This window comes from Solenopsis invicta, chromosome 6 (genome assembly GCF_016802725.1).
Source record: "Solenopsis invicta isolate M01_SB chromosome 6, UNIL_Sinv_3.0, whole genome shotgun sequence".
Lineage (NCBI taxonomy): Eukaryota > Metazoa > Arthropoda > Insecta > Hymenoptera > Formicidae > Solenopsis > Solenopsis invicta.
This window is the reverse complement of record NC_052669.1, coordinates 25,647,720-25,673,492: the sequence shown is the minus strand read 5'-3', so window position 1 is coordinate 25,673,492 and position 25,773 is coordinate 25,647,720. Positions and strand designations below refer to the sequence as shown.

The window sequence follows — 25,773 nt, the reverse complement described above, 5'->3', positions numbered from 1 at the left end:
ATCATTTTGAGAGGCTACACCTTTAATTTAAAAGAGCGGCGCTTCGAAATGATGGAATATTTTGGGATTTTTTTAACCGTTTCCGAAATATAGAAGGTGAAAACAGACTCTATAGACATCCTGCACAACTCTGACAGTTCAGTTTCACGGTGCAAGAAATGACGCGATTTTTTTTTTTAAGGAAAAAATGAAGTCAAAATACCGTTGCATTTTGTTTCGATGTAGTGAAAAAAACAATCAATGATGTTCGATCGGCAGCGAATAAATGGCGAACAGGCAATATTGCTCGCAGATACCTACATAATTGGTCAATGGAATTCAAAGGCGGGGAACGAGTCGAGAAATAAAAGCGTTGTATAACCAACCGTCCCATTCGAACGCGCGATTTGAAACAGAAAAATCGATCGCCGTCGCAAACGATGTTCATACAACTCGCGCCAAGGGCGGGAAAAGCCAAATGTGATTTTAATCGAATTAATTAATTCTGTTGATCGCAACCACGAATCAGCCGGATTAATCTCGGCGCGATAGAAACGCGAACGAACGTGGATTCTTACACGCGACAACAGTTTTGGATTGACAAGAATTGTTTTTGCAGCTGGCATTGTCTCTTTGACGTTTGAATCATTTTGCATTTACCAGAGCTTGCAAATGTATCACTGATGTATCAGTTCCTTCATTTATATTAACCGCGTGTATCTCCCGATCTTCTCTAAAGGAAACCAGTGCGTTGCGCTTTATTTATTCCGCACTCAAAATAAAATTTATTGAGATAGGAGGTCTGAGGTAGCGGACTTTGATAATTAATCGAAGAAGCTCGCTAGAGAAGGGGGAAATAAAAGATAAAGATGAAAGCTCCTAGTTACTTCTCGACTCGCATTTCTCATGGGCAGAGGGAGGGAGAAGAGAAATCCTCTAAAGAAACTTTAGCTCGCCTGCCTGGACTTTCTTCTGACATTCGGTATCGGTAAACTCGAAAAGAACAACGTGGATCGATTGTACTTTAAAGAAACCAATATGCCATAAATAGTGACATAAAATAGTAGCATTCTCTCTCGTTGCGAGATTATTTCGGCCGAAACGTCGTGTGATATTACAGTGTATTGTGTAGACCTTGTGTAGACGAAGCTTCCTGCACCCCTTGATCGTCTTGTTCCCCGTACGCCGTAATTACTGCAAATTTTCAATTTTCCAGAAAGTTTCCGAGCTTCCGAAACTTCCCAGCGATCGCGGGGACTTCCGACCTGCCCTATCGAATGGACATTTTCTTGAATATTCAAGAGACGATAGAGATAACGAACTGTGTCCCCCCCCCCCTCCTGAAGTTTCAAGGGCGCGAACTTGAAACAATTATGTCATCTTGTGCACTCGTAGCTCGAAATAATAAACAGGCGCAAGAATGCCGATAACTCTTCGAAACTAATAACGTTTATTTGTATCATTCGCGTTTCTCATTCTCGCGATCGTATTATTTGCAGAGAGATACTATCAAACGTAAAGAGATTTGTATTAGAAGATGAAGATGGCTGCCACGTGCTTATGGTAATTCGGCGCAAACATCCAGAGGACTTCAAAGTCCTCGGGCTGGTTGGATAACCATACGAGAGCGGTTTCGCGAGAATGAACCGCATTGCGCCACCGAATTCGCGTTTGCTCAACCGTCCTCCGTTGCAACGGCATCCGTAGCACAAGTTTACAAACTTCCACCGGTATTACCGGCGGCGTCATGTACTAATCTAAACGTGAATCGCACTATTCAATTCGACACGACAAAGTTCCGTCCCGTGGTAAGTTCCCCGACGAATGCTTTTACGTAAACGCCAACAAATATTGCAACAATAACAATTGCGTAAATGTTAAACGAGTTGAAGGTGTTATCGCTTAAATGTGATATTTGCCTTTTACTACAATACTTCATGATAAGTGTTGCGAGCGATTTCCGAACCATTGTACTATTTCGTTCCAATTATACTGATGGCTTTAGTCAAACACGATCGGATTTCTGTATTTCCTGACTTTGATTCTTCCATTCGTTTCTCGACATCGGTGACTAATTTTCATCAATTGTCAACCAACTATCATAGAGATAGGACGTATGAAATTTAAAATTCGTACTTCGAAAATAAGTTCTAAACAAAAAATTTTGCTAATATTTCAACGTAATTACGATGAAAATAATTCAAAGGATAGTTTTTACAAAAAAACAACAAAAAAAGTAATTGCAAACGGAGATGGTTTGGAAAACATTATGTTTTCGCAAATAACAAATTTTTATTAAGAGCAAAGATAAGTTTAATAAATAATAAGTTTCTTTCAGATTATAGTAACGTTTCCGCTCAGTTTTGTTTTACAAGTCATTCGAGTCTACTCGAATACTACTCGGAGTGCGACTTGATAAATTTTCATAAGATTGTAGTTTATGTGAAATTCACACGCATTCACGACGCACCGTTTGTAAAAAAAAGACAGTCATTCCGCTTTGTTGCTTTGATTCGCTACTGTGATTTACCAATTGCGCAGTGACTTCATAGTGATACGAAAGAACGCGTGGCCGTTTCTGCAGTCGCAAAGTCATCTCTCAAGATATTCTCTATTATTTTTTTATCAGGTAAGAAGCTGTGACGTAAACTCAAAACTCGTGTTTTTGATTATCAGCAAAGTACAAAAAAAATCTATGAGTTTGCTCCGGTTTGCTCCACCGAATATTTCTTCTACACCCCGAGATAAAATTCTACGTTCCCCACACCTGACACCGATTAATAAAATAAATCTACTGAAAGAAAAAAAAAATTTGGTAATAATATATATTTAGTAAGTATTGACAAATGTGACAGATTGTAGTACTACGTTTGATAATACTTACTAAATACTTAGAACGATAAAATTGTTAATCCAATATTTAATTGGCATTATTTCATTTGACATTTGGTAGCTATTATCAAAATTTTGTTCAGTGTACAAAGTGTCAATTCTTGATCGGTGCTATATTCGTATAAGCCGACTTAAATAAATAGTAGCGGTCGATTAAATATGAATAACGCGAAAACACGCTGCGCGGATTCCATGTCAGTCGAAATTGGACGAGATATGAGGAAGACCATAAAATAAATAAGACACCACCGCTCGATACCGCGCGCGCGCGCGCTCGTAGCGTTTCGTCGGAGGAATGTTGGGAAAAAAATACGGAGAAAGAGAGAGAAGTCGCTCCTTGTGGGAAACCGTTTCACAACGTGAAATGCGACAGGTACGAGAAACCCGCTTTCGCTGTCGACATTCGGGAGGAGAAACGAAAGGAAGACTAGAGCAGTGGCTCTGAATGCGCGAGATACCGAGGACGCGCGACAAAGCACATCGTCGTCGTCGTCGTCGTCGTCGTCGCCCTCGTTGTCACCGCTGTCGCTATCATCATTGCAGTCGTGTCGTTTCGTTTACAGCCTATTTTCCCTTTCAAAGTGCTCCCGTACGCGACCAATCTGCGACTGAGATCGGGTCAAAATAGACCGGAGCGTACACGCGTCGTCCGAAGGTGACGCCAAGAGATAAACCTTTACCTTTTCACGAAACGATTTAACATACAGCGAAGAAGTGGTAATCGTTAAGTGAATCATCGTTCGCACGAGGCATCTCAAAGATTTTGACTTTGCGTTTCCTCATAGAGTTCATTTCTTCTTCAATAGTACTATGACGACCACCTACACGATCGAAGAAGTTGCTCGTCACAATAACGCCAAGGATCTGTGGATCGTGGTACACGATGGGGTCTACGATATCACGAAGTTTCGTAAGGAACACCCTGGCGGCGAGGACGTGCTGATGGAAGTAGCGGGGCAAGATGCGACGAATCGTTTCGAAGACAATGGCCACAGTTTCGAGGCAGTTAACTTGCGCGAGAGTTTCAAAATTGGACAACTGGCAGGAAGTGTTGTAGGCTTGGATAAATCGTCAAAGACGACAAAGACAGGTTTGACAACTTCTTCCTTTCCTCGATCGCTTTCTCGCTTGAATCGCATCACAGTGGATTTAACATTGCTCCAAACCATAGTAAATTTAATAACTACGAACAAGATGATCAGATTTTTTTATAAGAGAGTAAAAGACAAACCTGAAAGTTTTAAGATTTTGTTTCTATGTGTTAAAAAACTATTTTGTGACAGTCAGGAGTCTGGGCATTACGAAATTTTCTTGCACAGTTTTCTGATAGTTGGAAACCAGTTAGACTGTGTTGAGAGACAAATTCTTTAAATCTGAAATGAATTTAAAATAATAAAAATAAAAATAGATCTAATCTGAATAATTTTTATAAAAAAAAATTTTTTTAAATATAATTAACAAAAGATAAAACAAATATAAAACTAAATCTGTCGATTGTTTTCGTAAAAATTTGCTCATTAGTAAATTAGACATTGAAACGCTAATTAAAAAAAAAATTGCCCGCAATATTGTTAAAATACAGAACAAAATTGAGTTTTAAAGAAATTAAATCTAAAGGCTAGCTGCCTGAAATAAAAGACAGACCTTTATAATAAAGAGCGTGTGATGGTCGGTTATCGTATCTACAAAGTTAATCGAGTTTTTTTTCGCAATGTTAGCCAATGTGACTCATGCATATATACATATTTTTACATGTTTATTTTAATTGCTATTCACTACGTAATTAAACTTTTAAATATTATTTTAGTTGTTTACGATCGATAGTTATGAACAATGTACAGCAAATTATTGATACATTCATTGCAATTATGCTGTTGTCTTTGGCAAGAGAATCATTTATAAATCATAGTCATAAATTATTCGCCCCTTTTAATGTCTAAGCTCTACAGGAACTTATCTTTTTTATTTGTAGAAGTAAAAGAACCAATGGAGAAAGATGAGCAGAATCAAGAATCGAAGACAGAAACGTCCTGGAATTTGATGATGTTCATATTTATCGCTGTCCCAATTTATGCCATAATTTTTTATTGGTTCAGTACAGTATAAAACGATGGTAATATAAGACGATTTGTACGCGTGATATGTGTTAACTTAATAAAAATTAAAAATTAGCAAGATAAAATATTATAATTTCACTCAGAGCTATTAAGTTTATTCTTTTTTCTCGCAAATCTCTTGAATAATTTATTAGCTGCGGCGGTACAAAACTATTATTGGGCAATTGTAATTCATTACCTGCGGCAACGTAAACCTGTTGGACAAACGTTTTATCAAATATAAAATTACATAAAAATGTATTACATAAAGAAATATAAATATAAATTAGTTTTTTTTTTATTTGACTCTCTTTAACTAAATTCTAACAATTTCTCTGAATAAATTTCTAAAATAAATTAGTCCTCATCGCTTACATATACGAATATATAGCGTTGTACTTGTTATATCCGTATATGTAATAATGTTATGCGTGATAACGCAACCTGTAATGAGGCACATTACAAAGCAAACTTTCAAAAGGAATAACACACAGAAACATAGATTAATAGCTTCTCTTATTACGATAATTAATTTTCATATGCGTTGTGTGCGCAGTATATATATATATATATATATATAGTTTTTAAATAAGAATAATTTAAGATTTTACTCTCTATCTTTCCGAAACTTTAACTTCCATAAAAGGATTATATAACAACTATCAATTACTATGACCATTAATATATGTATAACTAGAAAAAGTATATGTTACATATCTGTATTTTTGTGCGTATATGTTACATCTAGTTTACTATTAATGATTATGAATATAAACGTATTAAAAAAGATGAAAATACGCTCATAAATATGCAATATATAGTTTTTTTTATGCGTATAATATAAACATGCGTCCAATGTATGCATTTACAAAAATGCGATCGATCAGCTCGACTGTCACGTTTATCTTTCTGCGATTTGCGCGGCGTCACCATGACTAGACGCTTTTGCATATGAATCGGACAACATGCTCGCCGCACAGTACGTGAGGTCACAAACAGAAATAGTACCTAGAATCTTATACCAAAACGTCAGGGCAATCGCTATTATTCTTGTTGCGTGTCTTCGAGTTATAACAGAACTTTCAAAAGATCTTGTGCCGCAATTGAATTACCATCAATGTGATAAAAAGTGAGAGTAAAAAATGTAATATATATCGCGCGTATGTTTATTAATCGACGTACTGACTGTATACTAGGTTCAATTGGATGCCAAAAATAGAATTTTATTTTATTCACTATTTTTATCTGTCTAAAATGCCGTCAATAAAATTTTTTCCGATAAATGGAAAATGTTTGTCGGCATTTCTTGTGGTTCGAGTACGCGAGATAAAATGAGACTACTCCTATTGACACTATGAAAAGTACATCTATTGACGTTTTCAGATATTCTGTATACTGTATGTTACGACTAAACTCGAATTGGTAGAATTGTTTTATCAGTTCCGCGATCTTCTCTATCGTACAAAAGTTTCAAAAGTGGACAGTCGCACTATGGCTAAGTCGTTTTGTGATTGTCCGACTGACTGCCATTTCGTACAAACTTTTCAGAGCTATTTTTACAAACGAAAACCTTGGCGAGCTTTCTCGTAAAAAAAAAAAAAAAATAAAAAAAATAAAAAAAATAAAAATAAAACTCCAAGATTTTCCAGTCAGACTTTGTCATGAAAAACAACAGTATGTTATTGCAAATTCGCAGACCTTTATGGAAATTGTTCGAATCCGCCAGCTAGGTAATAGTCGCGATCTATCGCGTCAGCATAGAGCCCTGTTATAAAGCGGCGGTTGGCAACGTCGCAACTGGCCTCCAGATAACACGAGCCGGAGCAGTGGGGTCCGAATGAGAAGAGGAAGAATGGGGGGAATCATAAAGCTCCAACAACAGACCATACTCCGTAGTACGTGCGAATGCAGTTTAGAGGAGAGGTTCGCGCGCAACATCTCGTCAAGGAAAATCATCGAGATTCGCATCTGCGTCTTATTTGCGCCGCTGCCACGCGTTTCTCTTTGGAACCGTCTACTCCCTTCAGGAAAGTCGACGTATCCGCAACATACTCTTCGAAGGTGCGAAGAGGAGGTACGTAGCTCGACGAACGTCTAGTTTCCGTTTGTCACTCTCTCAGACGCGACGAGGACTCGACGACGAGCCATCCGTTTGGAGGGAAACGTGGAAAAGGACCCTATCGATCCGATGCACTTCTCGAACTCGTATCTCGTTCGTTTCGACGGCGAAGATCTCGCGAATGGACGTCTCGAATCGGTATCTCGTCACGAAGTACTCGCGAGTGTACTCGTCGTTCAACTGCCTGTGATCGAACCAAGTTTGATTATTGTAAGAGTCAAATCTGTGATCCTTCAAAAGCATATATTGATTTCTCCAATAGTAAACGAAAAGCGAGAGACGTAGTCTCTCGAGTTGCGAGTTTTCACTCCGGAAAATATCTCCCGTCTGAGAACGTTTTCCTCGCGCGCCTTTCCGCGCACCGCACTCGGGCAAGTAGCGTTATGCAAATTTCGAGGAACCTATTAACTAATGATCTCCAATCTTACGGCAGAGGCGTGACGTGACGTGGCGTGGCGTATCGGCTCCACGAAAAATGCTGTTTACCGAAATCGCTGCGTAGCGATACTGCAGTGCAGCGTCACTATGCGAGCGAATGATTAGACAGACATTTATCATGTCGTTAATATTGCAAGGTGTAGCAATTGCGTAATATATTCTTGTACAGCATTACATCCAGTGCTGTATATATTGAATTAAAATGTCAAGTCACCAGAAGACGTCGTTATCATAAATATAAAATAAATTGCGTATCAATATCAATGTAAATAACAATAATTTCACAAAGTAGCATTACTGTGAACTATTGATAACGCCGACCGAATGCTTGTTACGTAATCACTCCTACTGACCTCATCATCGTTTTATTGAAGCTCCTTGCTCGTTGAATGTCGTAAAACGCGTATACAGAAGTTTCTAACACACATATGTGTTCTAAATTCGTTTCTGACGTCAGTCACTAAATTTATTGTGATGTTTACACTGATTAGCTTTTCTAAGATTAAGCATTATCAATCGCGACTATGATCGTGGTTTTTCTTTTAGTCTTATCGAAAACTCAATTTTAAAAAGAAAAGCAACAGAACCATACCTTACGATAATTACAAACACATTATTGCATTATCCAAAACGAAAGAATTAAAGCGTCGATCGCGATAACGCTTTAAATCACGGTTCCAATCTTATCGAAAAACGTCAATTTAACAAGATAAAACGAGAAAAATACTTTGTAATTGTTACCGGATGCATTACGTAAAATACAAGGATAACATTTTACGTAATATCAAAACGATGAAAACAATTCTAATAAACTCTTTTTTTCCTGTTTAGATTGACTGAACGAAGAAAAAATAGCAAAAAGTCGACGGAGACATGGCGGAAAACAAAGTATTCACGCGTAGCGAGATCGCAGAAATCAAAGATTTGGATAAAAACATTTTCATCTTGCACGACAAAGTATACGACGTCCATAGCTTTCTCAATGAGCATCCAGGTGGCGAGGAGATTTTGGTAGATCACAAAGGCATAGACGCCTCCGAAGACTTCGACGATGTCGGGCATTCGAAAGATGCGATGGAGCTGATGAAGAAATATCAAGTCGGCGTGCTCGCTGAATCGGAAAAGACGAACAAATCGCCGAAGAAGGGCTGGGTAGCAGGATACAACAAAGTGCCGGAACAGAGCGAAGGACCCAGCATGCTTCTCTATCTAATCATGGGCGGAATCGCAGTCGTAGTAGCCTTTTATTACGTGTTTTAATCGATCCGTGAGGCTTAATCTGCGAGAATGTTGTGTGATATGTGATGTGTGATCTCGAAGGTGTAAGGTATTAGAACAAGAGAATTTAGTCTTCAATGCCGTTAAGAAATCCAAAACGTATCTTAATTTTATTATCTTCTTCAAGGGGAAAAAGTCTTACTTTTTGTACATGGTAAAATGTCGTTATAGATTCGATTAATGTTATTATTTTTAATATTTTTAATATCTAAACATTGTTAATTCAACTAGAATCTGTAAATCTGCAATATGTTTTTTATATGGAGAATATAAATGTAAAAATTAGAATCAATCGCTAAAATTATATATACCAATGTCAATTTTTAAATGAGTTAGCAATATTTTTTGTGCAATTAAAGTTGTATATTTCCATCGATTAACTTTGATCAAGCAATGTTACGTAAATCATTAAACAAAACAAGTTTTATCTAACATCTTATCTCGTATAATACAATTATGTCTGTATGTGTTACAAATTGCTTTAATTTTAAAGCAGTTTGCGTGTCATTGCTCTATCAGATTGCTTACGTAAGTGTATACATCTGACAAAAAGCACTGGAAATATATGCTCAAGATATTGTAAAAAAATTCCTAAGAATATATAAAAATATATATTTTGTATATGTGTGTGTGTGTGTGTGTGTGTGTGTGTGTGTGTGTGTGTGTGTGTATGTGTAAAGATTTTATTTAATTTTGATTCGATTATAAAGCCACAATAATGTCAAAATTGTGAAAATATTAATATACTTCAATTAAAAATATCAATTTTTTAAATAAAATGTTTCATCGTAGCGTAACATTTAAAAAACTGCAGAATAAATAGAAATTACAAAATAAGTCGAAATAGATTATAGCGCGATATAAGCTATACAAAATGTTTAAATGTGAAATTTACTCTAACCAATTCAACGAATTATTTTCGACAATATTAGTTCAATATGTTATTAAAAATTTTTATCACTAAATTTTTTATCTAAAGAATGCAAATCTTTCGATCTAAATAATGCTATCTATGTTTTATAAAATGTATTTTTGAAATGTATAGCACTAATATACTTCTTGGAAAAAAGTAAAATAAGAACACAAATCCGTCATCTATAGATATACTTATCTAAATATATACTTCTACTTACTAACGATAAACTTATTGTTAATTTTCATACGGTTTAAACGTAGGCGTTTTTTAAGCATTGGTAAAAATTTTCGAGGCAGAATAAATTATGACGTTTTGCTTCTTGTTTCTGCAAACTATTATAAAATGACACGTAAAGGATCGCTAAAAAAATTGTGAATTTTCACACTCCATTACATATTTCTTATTTAATTTTCCCACGAAAATATACGAGTCAATGAATCGTAGATGATTGATTGCGAGAATTAAATATTTTATTAATAAAATCAAGTACGAACTGGTTAACTGGAATGTAAGAATTTAACAACGCGATATGTGAAATCAAGGAAGATTGATTGATTGCGCATTTATTACTACTTTAGGACAAGCAATCTAAGAACATTTATCGAGCGGAAAGAAGATACAGTGCTAAAAAGAAAGAGGGAAAGAACGTGGGAGAATCGACAAAACTCAATTCAAGGCTAAATATGATACCTACATATGTTGTTCGCGAACGTATACATTTTATCCAACAAAGTAGTATGAAGAATAATTATACCTTTACATGTTGTTTGTCTACATTGTATCGGGCAAAAAATACTTTTTCAAGTGCAAGTGCGTGAGCTATTATTGGGCTATCGAATAAAAGCTTCTATTGTATTCATAATTGTTTCGATCCGCTTGTTAGGTGCTGCACCTATAATTGTCATATGCCTATCGATGCTAATTGTAAGCCACGGCGAACGTTACACGCCCGCGGCCACGTGTCGGCCTTTACACATCGGTCACACATCCGAGGGGGTTCATCGCTTTTCCGAACAAGTTGTGGAAAGTGGTCGCATTGTCGCGCCACCACGTTCGACTACCCCCGTCGGCTTCGCGCATGCATGCACGCGAGTTAAAACTCGCGAGGGGAGCGGTGACATATGTGGAAAACCGCATATCCTTCCTGTCAACCGTCGGCCATCTGCTTTACATACCGACTTCCGGCGCCGGAGCAAACTTTGAAACGCGCTCAGTCCTCCGGCTTCTCTGGGTCGCGGTTCTTCAACCTCTCATAATATTCTCTCTCTCTCTCTCTCTCTTCTTTTCATTTCCATCTCTCTCCGTGAATCCTTTGACGCTGAGCAAAAAGATGTCAACTCTCGACACGGTGACGGTCTCACATGTTGAAAACATTGTACTACTATATGGAAACCGCGACGTTGGTATTGTCTCATTTCACTCATGACACTAGCATTCATGGTACTCTGAACGCAATAGAGATACGATATAAAAAAAAAATTGTCACCAATGATAATTAAGCTAATTTAAGCGAGTCAAGTAAGATCATATTGATCTGGATAATTTCTTGTACTCTTCGATATTAAATAAGTACAAATTATGCAAAACGTTCGTCGTGCAAATTCTAGCTCGTCGAGACGCTCCTCGGTTTCTCTGCCGGCGCGGCGGCGGTAAAAGATCGTTTACATTTAGATGCCAGAGCAGACAAGCGATTTTTTTTCTTTATTTCTATTTGCCGACCTCTCAATGGTGCTCGGCGTCGCTCTCTTTGCAAAGAAGCGGAAACTCAATACGGTCCCTTTGAAGGGTCACGATTCCCTCTTCTTTTCCACCCGAAACGTAACTTTAAAAACACCGATGCGTGTCTCGGCGTAAAGCAGACGTAAATTTTTCAAAGGATCTAATGCACGCCACTCTAAGAAAACCGCCGCGGTAATGCGATCCAATTCGCGTTTCAAAAGAGTATCCTCTACTTATTCCGCTTTCCGATTTCGCGGTCGTTCGCGAGTCATTAAGTCGTGTCGTCGTGTCGCGTAGGAATCAACGGAAGGCAGCCGATTCGGATAAATGACATCACGATGATTTAAACGATTTTCCGTTGAATGGCGCAAGAACACGCCGCAGCAGAGTAGTTGGCGAGCGAGAAGAACGAGGGGCGGGAGAGAGTAAGGTGCGCAAAGAAAGCGAATCCGCGGTGAAACGAGGGAAATTCTCAAATGAACGTAACGAGTTCCTGGCAGTTTCCCGGTTGCTTCTTGCTATCGTTCACCCCTGTTCCACCCTCGCACTTACTTTTCTCTCTCGTCCCCACTCGTCCCGATCTCTCGAAAAGCAGCAATTTTTCCAATCCTTCTTAGATAAGGCGCTTTAACGGAGAGAGCGCCGTAACAAGACGCTATCTTCCTCGTTGGCGACGAAGAAAATAAACTGGAAAACGCGCGGTAACAGGTGCATACGCAAAAGGGTAACAGACAGTGGAGAAGGAGACAAAGTACTTGGGCGCGTACCGAATCGTAAGGCGCGTCGCCGTCGCGGCGAGGATATAATAAATATTCTGGTAAATGTGCACGCGGCCGCCTTCTCGAGGACGGCGATATTTCACCGCGCCGCGAGATGAGCGCGCGGCACGCATGCGGATTTATGCGGCAAATTGTTTTTCACTTTTCTTGTTTGCGAACGCTCGACCCTGCACGAGCACGCGCGTATAAGGCGCACGCGAGGGGTCCCAGCCGATAGGGAAGATGAATATGATAAAAATTTAATTGCCTGAAGGATAGATAAGTCTGTCCGCTTCACCTTCGCGCGGTACAAGTTTGCAATACCGTGTGATTAATGAAGAGAGGGAATTTGTCCAATACCAGCCGCACCCGCGCCTTCGAACGATGATCCGATCGATTCGCGTTTCGTTCATTTTTTTTTCCGCGCGTGTAATCGCGATGCAACCAAGCCGACTTATATGGAGCAATTGAGTTGCGATCGAAATTACAGCCAAATTACGACGAGAATCAAAATGTTTTTGATGAAATGACGATAAACACAACGGAAAATGATACGAATAGGTGTTTCTGTTGCTTCGAGAAAATATTGGAACGAAACTCGAAATTATTATTCTATAGTTTCATTCCGATTGTATACGGAATCTTCATTTCGCAATATTGTTGCTCTCAGATATAAATGAATAAAACTGCGAGAGAATCCATTACTTGACGCTTCGTCTTCCGACGTGATAACAAGATGAGTGTATTATTCTTACGAAGCTGTGAATCGATCGACAAAAAGAGCGTGATATCTAGTAATATCTCAAGAGGCATTCAAAACTGACAATTATACGGCAACATCCGTTTTCCGGTTCATGCGTCGCAAGACGATGCACGTGCTACGTCACGTGCTTGAGATTGCGGCAACGCTCGCGGTGATGTAGATGAAACATCGATCCACGTGAGATTATGGCACGACCATTAGAGTAAAGGAGTGCCTAAAGTTTTCATAATGCGGGCAAGTAGAGAAGAGTAGAGAGGACGACGCGAGGTCGAGTAATGGGCGCCATCGGCTGTGTACGCAGCTTTTCAAGTGTATTTTAACGAACTCCAGACAGCGTCATCGTGGACGACAAGGGGAAAGAAATGCTGAAGGGCACTTTTTTTTCTTCCAAGTTGCGAGATCGACGAACTGACGAGAGCTATTCATGAAAAGGATCGATTGATCGTCGACGAGGGATCGAAACTTTCAAGTATCGAGGTACACATTCTTCAATTAGAAAAGTATTTTAACACAATATTTAAGAATCACTCGAATACGAATGTCTGCTTTAAGCCTAAAGAAATAAATTTCTTGAGGGTTTCGTGATTTTCCCAATAAAATTAAAATATTTTTCAAATGTAAATATAAAATAAATTGGATTATTATCCGGATATTTTAACCTCTTCTTCCTTAGCTTCTTTTAATTTTAAAAATAATATTTGAAAAATTACTGAAAAGAATAAACTGCATTTTCAAGAATACAAAGAAAAAAATTTAAATAAACGTAAGGAAGGTATACTTAAACACAGTAGGGGGGAAAGTTCTCTTAAAAAAAAATTGAAACTTACCTAAAGATTTAAAAAACTACAATTTATATGAAACTTCGATATTCATACAATGAAAAAAAAATTTCCGAAGGTATAGCTTTAACAAAAGACACAAGAAAAACTTTCCAGTCAAAGCGAATCTCAATGTTTAATAATATTTTTCTCTCTTTCTATATATATCAATTATTAAATGAAGTTTACGGTTTTAACAAAAATTTCTCAGGAAATGGAACTTTTCCAAGGAAAAACATAAAAAAAAATATGTATATATATATATATATATATATATATATAAAATCGAAACTACTTCATTCACGTCAAGTTGTGTTATGGGTAAGCTAACAAGAATTCATCGCTTTTCAATATCCTCGTATTTACGTTTCCGAATGTCTCGCAGCAAGTCCAGTTCTCACTCACGATGATGATCAAAGACGGAGGAGCCTGTCCCGTTCGTCTGAGAGGAGGCTTCTGCTCAAGCTTCTCTCAGTGGACAGTCTAATATCACTAAAAGCTTTTTAATAAACAGAGTCTTAGAGTTTCGCGACGAGTGCGCACCAACATGCGTGCCGCGGTATGAGTTGCACACGTATATACACACGGGGTGAACCGCCTCTATACGAGATTCCCATGGGAAATGGTTGAGGTACGCTATGGTCGAAGAGGCTCCTCCGAGGGGAGGAAGAGAAATAAAGTAGCGCATAGAGCAGAGGAGGTATCACGAAAATTCGCCTTTCGTAACCCGGCAGACGCGATGTATGAAAATGTAGTCCGTGGATGGGGCAAGAAGACGAAAAGGACATCCGCGGGGAGTGACGACATACGACGAGGCGAAGAGGGAAACTGTTTATTTTACAGAGTGGAGGCTAAGACGTACGATATTGTCCCCAGCAAAGTAGCCAGCTTCTATTTTCGAGATCCTGTTCGCTTCCCCTATGCCCATGTCTTTCTTTCTCTTCCCTTTTGCTCGTATATTTCGCAGTCCGTTTTCCGCGAACGGCATAAATTTCCGCTCTAGAAGTACGGCACAATGACACGCGAGCTCTCGTTCGCTTATTTTTTTCCTACCACCACCCGTTTCTCGCGAAATCGAGCACGAGAGCCTTATCACTGGGAATGAGATTGTAATTACGTCGCATCTATCGAAAAACTTTAAAAATTAAATTGATATTTAATGTAAACAAATTTTCTTAAAATTAAAATATGACACGTTGGAAGCGAGGGGTTCGCTGAAATTCGCTCCTCTCGACAGACGTGGAAAGTGTACATAATAAAAGCTTCCGGATCAATTTTCTCCCGTTTTTACGTGCAAGGCTACAAAGATTCTGACCTCTTCTTCAAAGGTCCCATCCGCGTCCCGACGTGAAAACAAAAAGCTACACAAAAGTCACCGATAAAACTTTCCGATTGATAGCGTGACATTCATCGACAATTTAGCATCGCTAAATCATAAAAATTCTCCGTCTTTTCTCAATCGGTATAAATATTACTTTCAATATGTTGTTGAAGAGAATTTCGTCGGTGATTATTTCGGAAGTCTTCGTGGAAATTTCACCTTCGTAACAAGAATTTTTGATACGTAGAGAAATCGGTGCACGTGTGTACGTCGGTGAATGTTATTGATGGAACTTGACAAAATCGCGTTCGTAAAAATATTGTCGACGAAACCTTCGCCGTTGATTGCAATGTAAACCGGAAAACATGAAAGAGACACGCGCGACCTGGTTCCCTCCCTTTTTTCCCCAATCGTTCCTATCCGACTGGTAGATTCGAGAAATGTACGTCGTTGCTGGGAACGCCGGTGTCGATAAAATATGATTTTCATCGAATATCGCGCGTGAGATAATCCACCGGGACAAAATTTCATTAGCGCCCATGTCCTATTACGATAAACTATCGCTGTATCGCAGTTTATTTAAATTCAAGTAAGTCATTTTGAAATTTTTCTAAAACCATGTTAACATAAATTAAAAATATTTCAATATATCGTTTTTCCTACAGAATTTTTGTAATAAATCGAAATCGATGATAGGGAAAACTCTGAATTTAAGGCCCGTCTTTCCACGAATTTGATCATTCACATGCATGTATTTCCGCGCGAGATTAAACTTTAGAATTAAAAGTAAATCGAGCTTCGAAATCTATTTAGATTCAATAGCTATCGTGAGAGTAGCTCAGCACATCACCTTACGAGAGCATAAACGACGGGATCGGTTGTCCCGTTAACGATAAAACAGCCGTTAAAGGAACAGTTTTTCTCGCTTTCCTAATGCTTTATCCAGCTAGAAGAATCATCTGGAGTTTCCTACTTTTCCCAATTTCGTTTGTACATTCATGTACGCACGTGGCGTAACGCAAAACGATAAAGCGGCGCGGATGAGAGAACGAACGGATATCTCCAATACAGAGACTAAACCCAATCATTCGCATAATCGATCATGCATAAGGAATCCTCACTAAGCATTATGCGTTCGATCTAAATTCAGCATTCGAGGCACTGACAATCGGAGTATTAGAGAAAGAGAGCGGCAGCGGAAACGCGTGTCTGGAAAGCGCGCGGCGTTGGGCATCACATAGACGCAGCTAAGGCAAATACAGCCTCTTCTCTCAATTCCTTCATTTTTCACTACGGTTTTTCCGCTACACTTTATTTCCATCGCTTCTCTCTCGCTGTTTTAATAAACAGTTTATAAATCTCAGCGCAAACTCCACTTTTTGAGCCCGCTTCCGCGTTTACTCGCGCAGCCTATTCCCGACGCGGACAAACAGATGAACGTGCTTCTCTCTTTCCTGTATCTACGCGCCCGTATCTACTTGCTTCCGCCTCCGGTTAATATTTGAAAGTTTTGTTTAGTAGTTCCTCGATAGTGCTTTTGTTTTCAAGTTACAACAACGGTACAAAGTTTTACAATAGATTCTCTTAAATGCTTCATTAACGGAAAACTAAAGTTTCAAAAATTTCTGTGCTAACGCAAAGAAATGAACGCACTCTTAATGAACGCGGCGCACGATATACGACAGGAAAAGAAAGAATCCTCAAAAAGAAGTTTGCTATTTCGTATATTTAAAAACAAACTGGCGCGCGAGCGTAAATTAATTAATATCGGTCAATTAACGTACCCGTGATAGACGAAAACCCCACGGGAAATCCACGAAATCATCTTCCGAATCGTGTGCACTGAGAGCATGTCTCGCTTACGCGAGTTAGTCGTACCGGGACGTGGAGAACCTCGCGAACGTACGAACGAACGACTACTGAAAAGGTGCGCGCGGTAGGGTTCGTGGATCCGTCATGCGCTCCTGGCTTGATTTCGGTCGCTGTCACGACTCTACACTCGGATCTCATTCAAACCACAATGAGGCCTCACCATCCTTCCGCTCACTACTACGCTCGCTTCCGCCGCGCGACCGGCGCGACAGACGCTCCCCGCGTTAAGTCGCCCTTGGGACTTGGGACTATGCGGCATTTCGCTCAAATTGCAAATCGCTGGAATTATTCGAACAGTTGAATAGACCTTCCCCGGCCTTCCATACATATCGATTTCAATAAACTGCTTCCAAACTATTGCATATAAATGGTAGTATCAGTTCTTCGCGCTCTTCCCTAATAAATTAATTTTCAAATCGCTCTTTTTTTTTCTCTTCATGAAAGCTACGCGTGTAAAGAAGTATCTTACAAACGAGTCTATCTCTGTGACGCGACTATGCAAATTCACAGTGAAGCAGCAACATTGATGAGAACGAGATATCCTCGGATCTCGCAAAAGGACGCAAGCAATACCCTCGCCAAGGGAGAAAGGAAACGGAAGGTTAAGGTGGTCCGAGGACTCGTCTTGCCGCGCCGAGCGTCACCGGCGGAGCTTAGGGACTAGTGCTACACCTGGCGTGGCAGCTGCTCGGTACCGTCCGTTACCTGGTTCGGCAGCACCTGTTCGGGGATTGCGTGCGGCGCGGGGCCTCAGCGCTAGTAGAAAGGCCCATAGCAACACATGTTGTCCGCGAATGCGCCTCCCCAGCGCGGCAAAGCGACGAATGATTGAAAGAATAGGAAAGAGAGAGAGAGAGAGAGAGAGAGAGAGAGAGAGCTTATCGCTGGAACGTCTCGCGCCATTCCTCCTGCGACTTCCACATGAAAGACACGATCGTATTTTCACGATTAGAAAAGCGAACGCTGTCAAATAGACTGCTCAAATAGACACGACGTTGAGAGAGTGAATTTCAAAAAAAAAAAGAAAAAAAGAAAAAAAAAGAAGCACAATGAATCCCTTTTACGAGCAAAACTCGCTGCGATGTTCGGTAAAATTAAGTATGCATTGATGCGTACGACGAATCGTACGCGACAAATATTTTTATACTTAAATTAATCATACAGTTTAATCGAGAGCCCGAATCAAACATTTCGCAGAGTCAAACGGACGGTTCTTGCCGCGATGATCAAACATCGCGGTTGTTTGAGCCGCGTTTGCGTTCCGCTGATACAATAAATTTATAGGAACACGCGCAATTTATTTCGGCTATCTATATATATAGATCTGCCGTCATTCGCATCTGTCCGCGATAAATGACGTTAATCTAATTGCAATTGAAATTGTTCGCGCTATATATAAAAGTTGTCCGAGCATGCACAGTCTTCATTGAAAACAGCTTTATATAAATTAATTAATTTTAATTTATTGTGCGTGCACTCTCTTTTTGACACTGGCGTAAGAAGCAATCTATTTGTTCGATGATAGAAAAGTTCGTGTAAACATCGAAAATGCGCGGGGGTGTGCGGAATTGCACACCCAAACGTAATTTTACAGTTCGCGGTGCAATGCGTTTCGTTCTCTCTCCCTCTCGCGCGCTACCTCGCCCCGTGCCATAACACGCGCCGTAGACAAAACGGCGTCGGCGGATAATAAAGGCATCGCGTGTGCATAATTATCTGGTGTACCTTCCTGGAATTAATTTCGAGCTTCGCTGGAAGAGAGCTTTTTTTGCTCGCCCCTGTCCGTTAACTCGGTACGCTGCTCTCTTTCTCTCTCTCTCTCTCTCCTTCTCTTTCTCTCGTTCGCCCGTTAAACGCACGAAACTTGCGAAGCAACTTCGACCACCTCAACGAGACGGCGAGACGGCGCGGCGAGTGGAAGCATTGTCACAAGAAAGAGCACTAACGTCGCGAAAGAATGCGCCGAGAAAAGTACCGCCTGAGCTAGTTTCGCTCTTTTTACGATCCGACCACCGCGCCGTGATGAAGTTTGTCAATAAAAAGTTGGAGTCGTTAAAAAAAGAAATGGAAAAAAGAAAAACTGCGCCGTAAAAAAGGAAGAGGCGCAAGAAGAACGAGACGTCCGCGTTCGTATTTGCAACGCGACCTGTTGCGACCGATTTTCTTTGAATCGATAGCCTTAGCGGTTCCCGCGGCATTAATGGCGTTCGTTGACGGTTGCGTTACGCGACTGGAATGACGAAGATCGAAGATCGGTAGCGACGTAAAGCCACGCAATTGCCACATCGTGCATGTAGATCGCGCACGCGGTTGTAGATACGCGAACGGCGGACACGTCGCTACGTGATAGAACGCGCTTCCCTGATGACACGCACACGTGTGGTTAGCACGCGATGAGCTGCATTGTGTGTGCGCGCCTAATGATTAGCTACCACAAGTGGACATATGGCTTCCTCGTGTACGTCAATACGGCGTGCCCGACGTCCGACGCACGCCCGCGTACTCCGAACCTAGCGTAGTTTCTTCCTCCGAATTACGCCAAGGGGAACAAGAGCGCCCCTGCATGCGCGCCGTACACGAAACGGCGCTCCTGTGTGCCGGGCATGTTAACTTTGCGTTGGCCGTTGCGCAACGCCGAGACCCGGTTGTTGATCCCGACGAGACGTATCTCTCTCTCTCTCTCTCTCAAACCGACCAGTTTTTGTCGATTGATTGGACGAACGCTCGCGTTGGCACGGATATGACGAATCTCGCTCGATGTTGTCATCGAGCGTAGCCGCGAAACCTTTGCAAAATTAAACGAACGCTTCGAGATACGGGTTTTGACTCAATTGACAGATTGCCGGTTTTTTCGCCGATATAATATCTTTTTACACGGCAGTAGTATGCGATTGCATCGGACGGTGTGAAGAGAGAAATAGCCTTCTTCTAATATTTTACAAGTTCTCGCGATTACAAATAATCTTGAACAGCTCAATGCTTATACAAAGATCATTAAACACCGAACGAAATTGATTCGAAGGTTTGCTCGTTCATTGACTACACCGTACCGACATCGCGGACCCTTTTTCAAAGTGTACGATCGTATTTGCATTATACTCACAAATGCAAGCGCTTAGCGTCTCGTATCATCATCGTGTACCTTGCGTCATGCATATTTTCTCTCTCGCACATCTCGTATTCTTTTCACATCTTTCGAACATTGTTATCAAGGAGAATCCGAGCCTATAAGTCATTCTATTTGCATAGACTTCGTGCCATTGAAAATTCCGTTTCGATAATAATGCTGAAAGAGAGGAGTGTTGCGAAAGGAGGATATTCAGCGAATTTTTTTACATTAAATGCATGCGGCAATGTCTCTCAGAAGTCGGTTAAATCGAGGAAGTTAAGCGTTTCGTCGTCGTCGTCGTCGTCGTCGTCGTCATTGTTATCGCGCAAATATTGGCCGAGTTGTTTGACGTTGTCAACCGAAATCGCGCACTACTCTGCAATTAACTAGTCTGTTATCGAACGGCTGGGAAACTCGAGGGGTTAATTAGGGGTGATAAACCCACAACCGTGCTTCCGTGTGTGCGATCACGCGCGTGCTTCAAAATAGTCGATAAATTTCGATCGGCCGCGATTCTCGTCGTCCCGGGCATTGTCCGCGCGTACACGTCGCACCGTACGCATTGTTGTTGTCGACCGCGTAATAATTTGTGCGGTAAACAAAGCGCTCGGTCAGCCTTTCGCACGGCAAATTTGCAGAAAATTGCTACCTATTCAAGCCTCGTGCGCGCGCACGTTTTGACAATCTGCAACCGTTTTGTTCGAGCCTATGTATAAGTTACGAGGAAGAAGACCTTCTCTTTTCGTCGCTCGGAAAGGGCCAAAGAAAATCGAATTCCGGACAATTGCGCGCATCGTACTCGCGCGGAATAATAAACAACCCGTTCAATCTTTATCTCTCCGACGACAAGCCGACGATCAGAGAGCTGCGCGTTTTCTGGCAGCGAGACGAAATCCTCGATGACACGATAAAAAAAAAGGAGGAACGCGCCGGAATCTCGTTCAAAATCAATAAAGTTACCCCTACCAACCCCCGCGGAATCGAAATAAAACGACTCGGCGATGTCGCCGAGTGGCGGTGCCGTGTCTTTCACCCCCCCCCCCCGCCGCTCAAAGGGGGGAGGAGAAGGAGTAAAGGGAGAGATCCCCTGGTCTGACAAGCAGCGACTGTTTTTATTATCTTCCTCGCACCAAGATACACAGAGTAATTTTCGTATTTTTCGTCTCGTGAATTGCGTCAAATTATTCAGGTATGAATTTGGATTGGTCGCCAAAACGGCGGAATTTATCTCATTTGTTGCGCGGAACTTCTCGTGTACCAACACCGTTTAAAAAGTTTAAAACGCGCTGCGCACGACACATAACACGTAAAATGCATAAACATTCTTCGTGATTGATTAAAAAGCTCGCTGGTTTTACATTCACCTTTTTAACGTAACATCATGCTATGAAATTCGATTGTTCCAACTCTTCTTCCCATCCACCTCGAGCAATACGTTTAAATGTATTATCTGACGCGGCAGTTAACTAAACTCTAATAGACTAATTATCTCGCTGCTCTTCACCGGGGAGGATGTTAAGGCTGACGAAATTACGAATAAGTTTTCAGCAAATTGCCAAACAACATTATTCCGCGCGCGTTGCGCGAATATACAGGCGCTATATGAAATTTGCTAAATTTGCCTGCAACCGGGTAATGATGGCAATAACGGAGAAATACGCAGTAAATAAAAACTCTCACGGGTTAATATGTTTTGATTAATTACCCGGTATGCGCCACTGCAAATGTATAACCAGTTAAAAATCGTAGAGAGAAGTAGCGCTGAATAAAATGTTATTATTCTTGTTATGTTTAATTCTATTTCACATATAAATTGCCATTTTACGTACGATTAAATTTCAATTGGTTTCATCGTAATAATAATTCAAGTATCGGAGAGAATAATTCAAGTATTAAGAATTACAATTTTATTAGTTACAAAACACGATATCCTATAAAACGGTCGCTGGGCGCTGTCGTCAACTTCCGAGCTTGTCACCGACTTAAATACGTTAATAAATTAGTCCACAAAAAAAAAAGAAAAACGAGATGGACGAATCATTTGGGAAATAAAAACAGAAAGAAAAGTACGGCGGAAGAGGAAAGTGACGGCACTCCAACTCGAGCATTCACCAATTCGAGGAGAGACAAAAGCTCGGTCAGTCGGTTGACTACGTTCGGTTTTGTTTCTCTTGCGAACGCGAAAACGTAACGAGCCACTTGGCCACGTTGCATATTTCAGAACGGGCCAACTGGTTAGTCAGCCAACCCGAGCCAGCTAGGCCGAGCCCTTCGCTGGAAAACCCAGACGAGTATAGAGCTCGTTATGTAAAATCCAGGCCACAATGTCGGAGAGAGATCGCTTATTAAAGGAAACTTAATTATCGTTCCGTCGAGCTACGCCCACTGCTTTGTTGCCATCCTTAAACTAGAGAGAAACAAAATGATATTCTCTTTGCCGATACGAATCCTTAAACACCAATAACTCGCGTGTCCTACACAAATCAACACGGTGTCCGTCCGAGAAATTTTCGTTTCGATATACAACTCGCAAAAGTTCCTTTGTGCCCATAATTAAACTGAGAGAGAGTTTAAATACATTATAAACAAGCTCACTTCAAAGTTTTGAGCTCTCTGTCTCTCACTTCGTTAATAAGTTAATATACACTTTAAAGTCTATAAACCGATCGGAGTGTTTGCGTTCACGGAGGCAAAACTTGGCGATCGCCGGTGAATTGTTAATAAAATAAAAGCTCCGCGAGAGAGCTCCCGACGAAGGATGGGCCTGGATTTACCTTCAAGCTGTTGGCGTCACTACTTTGATGTTGTATCAATTGATAAATTAAACATCCAATACTCGGTAAGCTGACACGTACAGTAGTTTGAAATCGTAAAAAGGATTCGAAGAACAAGAACATTGTTTTTGTCCTTCCTCAGTTTCCTCATTCTTATTTGCGTCATTTCCGATTTGCGTTTCTTGTGTAAAACCGTCTACTGGCCGAGAACACGGAAAACGCATTATGTCATCTTTAATCACGAGTCGTGAGTAATTATAGAGAAAGAGTGACTCACCTCGCGGAGCTCCTTGATCTTCAAACCCCCTTTGCCAATGATGCATCCCGCTTGGCTCTGGTGCACCAGCATGCGCACGTCGATCTCGTCGCTGCCATGACGAGATCCATTCTGAAATTGTGTCTACAATAAGTCGTGGAAATTTGAGATATGCTATTTCTGTGACTGTGAAAAAAAATCAATCGCCTCGAACGGGATTGAGAGAAGCACGATATCGCGTACACTGGAGAAAAAATAAATTTGGTAATAATAATCAAAATAGTTACTAAACTTTGGTAAAATAATTTCAATTAAATGCTTGGTTGATGTAATCAAATATTTAGTAATATTTAGTAATCGGTTAGTATAATCGATTAGTTACTATTAATGTTTGGTTACTATTGATATAATTATTAAATATTAACAAATATTAATTATACAAATCAAATATTTAATTGAAATTGTTTCATTAAAGCCTAATTATTATTACCAATCCTTTTTTTTCACCGTGCAAAAATTCGAAACGGCCAAGTGAGGATAAGAGTTCGTCAACACTTACCTCCTCCAGATTAGGTACGACCTCGTTCAACACTTGCAGAACAGTGGGCAGGTCCGAGCTGATGGTAAGCACCCTAGAATCAGAAGAAATCCCAGAATTATGCTGGTCTTATCACGCGTGATTTCGCGTACGTGCTATATCGACCATACAGCCCCGTGCGAATGACGTACGTGCGTACGAGACGCGTTCGCGTGTGATTACATCAACCAGCGATGCCATCCCCTTTCCCTCCCATCCCCCCTTTTCCTCGTGCGTATTTTGGCGTCAGCCGTTAAAGCGCTTTAAATGGAGCCAAAGTGAGTGAGGCGTCGATGAAATTCCAACGCGCCCCCGATGGAATAGAAAGTAATTAAATGCGCGCGGGTCGATCGAAGCTGGATGTATGTATAGTGCATCGCATTTGTTTCGAATGTTTAATTGTATTCCGAACGTCTATACTTGGACGCTGGACTCGACTCTGATAGAGTTACAACGAGCCTCAACGGTATATAATGTCGCGCGCGATTGCAACGCATTGCGCATTAAAAGCCGATGCGAATTTAACGGCAGACGTCACCGCGAAATGCACGCGATTAACGCTGTTACGCTATAAAGTTGATTTTAAACGCGGACACGCGCGATCGTTAACACCATTCTTTGTCAACCAACTCTGCAACGTACAGTGGATTAATGAATCTCTGTCGAAGCGCCGCCGTAAATCCTTAACCGCGTGATAAATCCAGACCACCGGGGGCATCTCTCGCAATGTTTCACAAAAATTACGAGCGTTACTAGGGCGCGCGGGACGGTGCGTTAAGGGATTCAGATTTATTGCGTTATACGGTAAATCCCGGTGTCTCCGAGCACGACGCGCCGCATCGCGCTGCGCATCGCGCTGCGCTGCGCCGCGCTGCGCCGCGCGTATTCCAGCAGTTTCGCCACGTAGGAGAATCGACAGCGCGGAGAGCTTGCGAGAACCGCGTAGGATCGCGTGCAATCGTGGCCACCAATCGACCGTAAGCTCGGACTAGATTCGGCCTCACGGTATTTTCCCGACCTACATCCATTCAGCCGCAATCGTACCGCGCGATCAGAACGATCGCGTTTACAGCCGTCCCCACCGGGGCGAATTACGCGTCGCGGAAAACACCATCCCCGGTAATACGCACACAGTCCAATTCTGTCGACGGTAATCGATACCGATCCGCTTCCTCTCCGACCGAATCGTCGCCGCTCGGTGAAACGAGAGAACGGTGCGACATATATATATATATATATATAAAAGAACAGAGAAAACCCGAACATCGTCTTCATTCTCTTAACCATTCTTACTCCAGGCTAAAGCGTAAAAACCGATCAACGAGCAAGAGTCTCAAAGTTCTGTCGTAAAACTAATAAAAATCGTTTCTCTGGAATTAAGACAGTTGAAAGATACAAAATTGATTGACGATTTACTTATTTTTCTTTCCTTCTCCGTTTGATATTCGGTACGTACTCAGTTTTAAAAAGGAGAATGATATGTATTCGGGTATCCCTTTTCCTACCTTAAGAAGCGCACCGAGAACTTCCGCTATCATCTCTCACGATCGAGAACAAACACGGAACTTTTCGAAACGACCGGCACGAATCCACCCCCAGCTAATACGAAGGAATGGCCGGAGAGTTCGGTCTCTCCCTTCGTCTTTTCACCCTTTCACCCCTTCTCGTCGTCCACTTCCGTTCTACTTCCCCGCTATAACGAGTTGAAGCCTCGTATCTTCCATTCGACTGAATGTATATATCATGGAAATTTCGCAAGCGTTTTTTTTTTTTTCGACATTCTACTGGTTCCACGAGAGAAGCATCCAGTTAGCGATTTAATCGGCGGTCATTCGTGCTTTATAAAAAAAACCATTGCTTTCCCGCGTAGCGTGATTGCGAGAATATTGCGCGTTGCGACTTTGCCTAAAGCTTCGTTTCCGCAATCCTGTGTATTTAAAAACGTAAATATTTGTTATTTGTTAATTTGTTATTTATTCGTATGCGTGCGCTCCTAAGAATCCTCCAAGTCGACGACATTCTCGACGACTGGCGAAAGTTTGCCATCACCCGTTACGAGTTTTCCTACTTAACCCAGTTTGAGGACAA

General features: G+C 41.0%; 3 protein-coding genes across 10 annotated transcripts in view; 2 read left to right on the top strand and 1 right to left on the bottom strand.

Moving 5' to 3' along the window:
* The window catches only part of LOC105200473 (heterogeneous nuclear ribonucleoprotein K), an 89,625-nt gene that overhangs the window by 8,234 nt on the left and 55,618 nt on the right, over positions 1-25,773 (bottom strand). For all 4 annotated transcript variants that reach the window (XM_026134386.2, XM_026134388.2, XM_026134390.2 and 1 more), the window contains 2 exons: positions 23,668-23,740; positions 23,130-23,240 (listed from right to left, as the gene is read on the bottom strand). In XM_026134386.2, the coding sequence (XP_025990171.1) occupies positions 23,130-23,240; positions 23,668-23,740 (184 nt within the window). The remainder of the gene's footprint in view (positions 1-23,129; positions 23,241-23,667; positions 23,741-25,773) is intronic.
* On the top strand, positions 2,301-6,577 carry LOC105198074 (cytochrome b5). 4 transcript variants are annotated; one of them, XM_039450653.1, is made up of 3 exons: positions 2,301-2,608; positions 3,678-3,961; positions 4,844-6,577. In XM_039450653.1, exons 2-3 carry the CDS (start codon positions 3,682-3,684, stop codon positions 4,975-4,977), a joined length of 414 nt encoding a protein of 137 aa, XP_039306587.1. In that variant the 5' UTR covers positions 2,301-2,608; positions 3,678-3,681; the 3' UTR covers positions 4,978-6,577. The 4 variants fall into 4 exon arrangements, with proteins under 4 accessions (XP_039306587.1, XP_039306589.1, XP_039306588.1 ...); XM_039450655.1 differs by lacking the exon at positions 2,301-2,608 and adding an exon at positions 2,628-3,526; XM_039450654.1 differs by lacking the exon at positions 2,301-2,608 and adding an exon at positions 2,628-3,588.
* On the top strand, positions 6,716-10,575 carry LOC120356752 (cytochrome b5-like). Of its 2 annotated transcripts, none has more exons than XM_011164727.3 (2): positions 6,716-7,296; positions 8,356-10,575. In XM_011164727.3, the coding sequence occupies exon 2, from the start codon at positions 8,398-8,400 to the stop codon at positions 8,782-8,784; it is 387 nt and encodes a 128-aa protein (XP_011163029.1). In that variant the 5' UTR covers positions 6,716-7,296; positions 8,356-8,397; the 3' UTR covers positions 8,785-10,575. The 2 variants fall into 2 exon arrangements, with proteins under 2 accessions (XP_011163029.1, XP_011163024.1); XM_011164722.3 differs by having other exon boundaries at positions 6,745-7,041.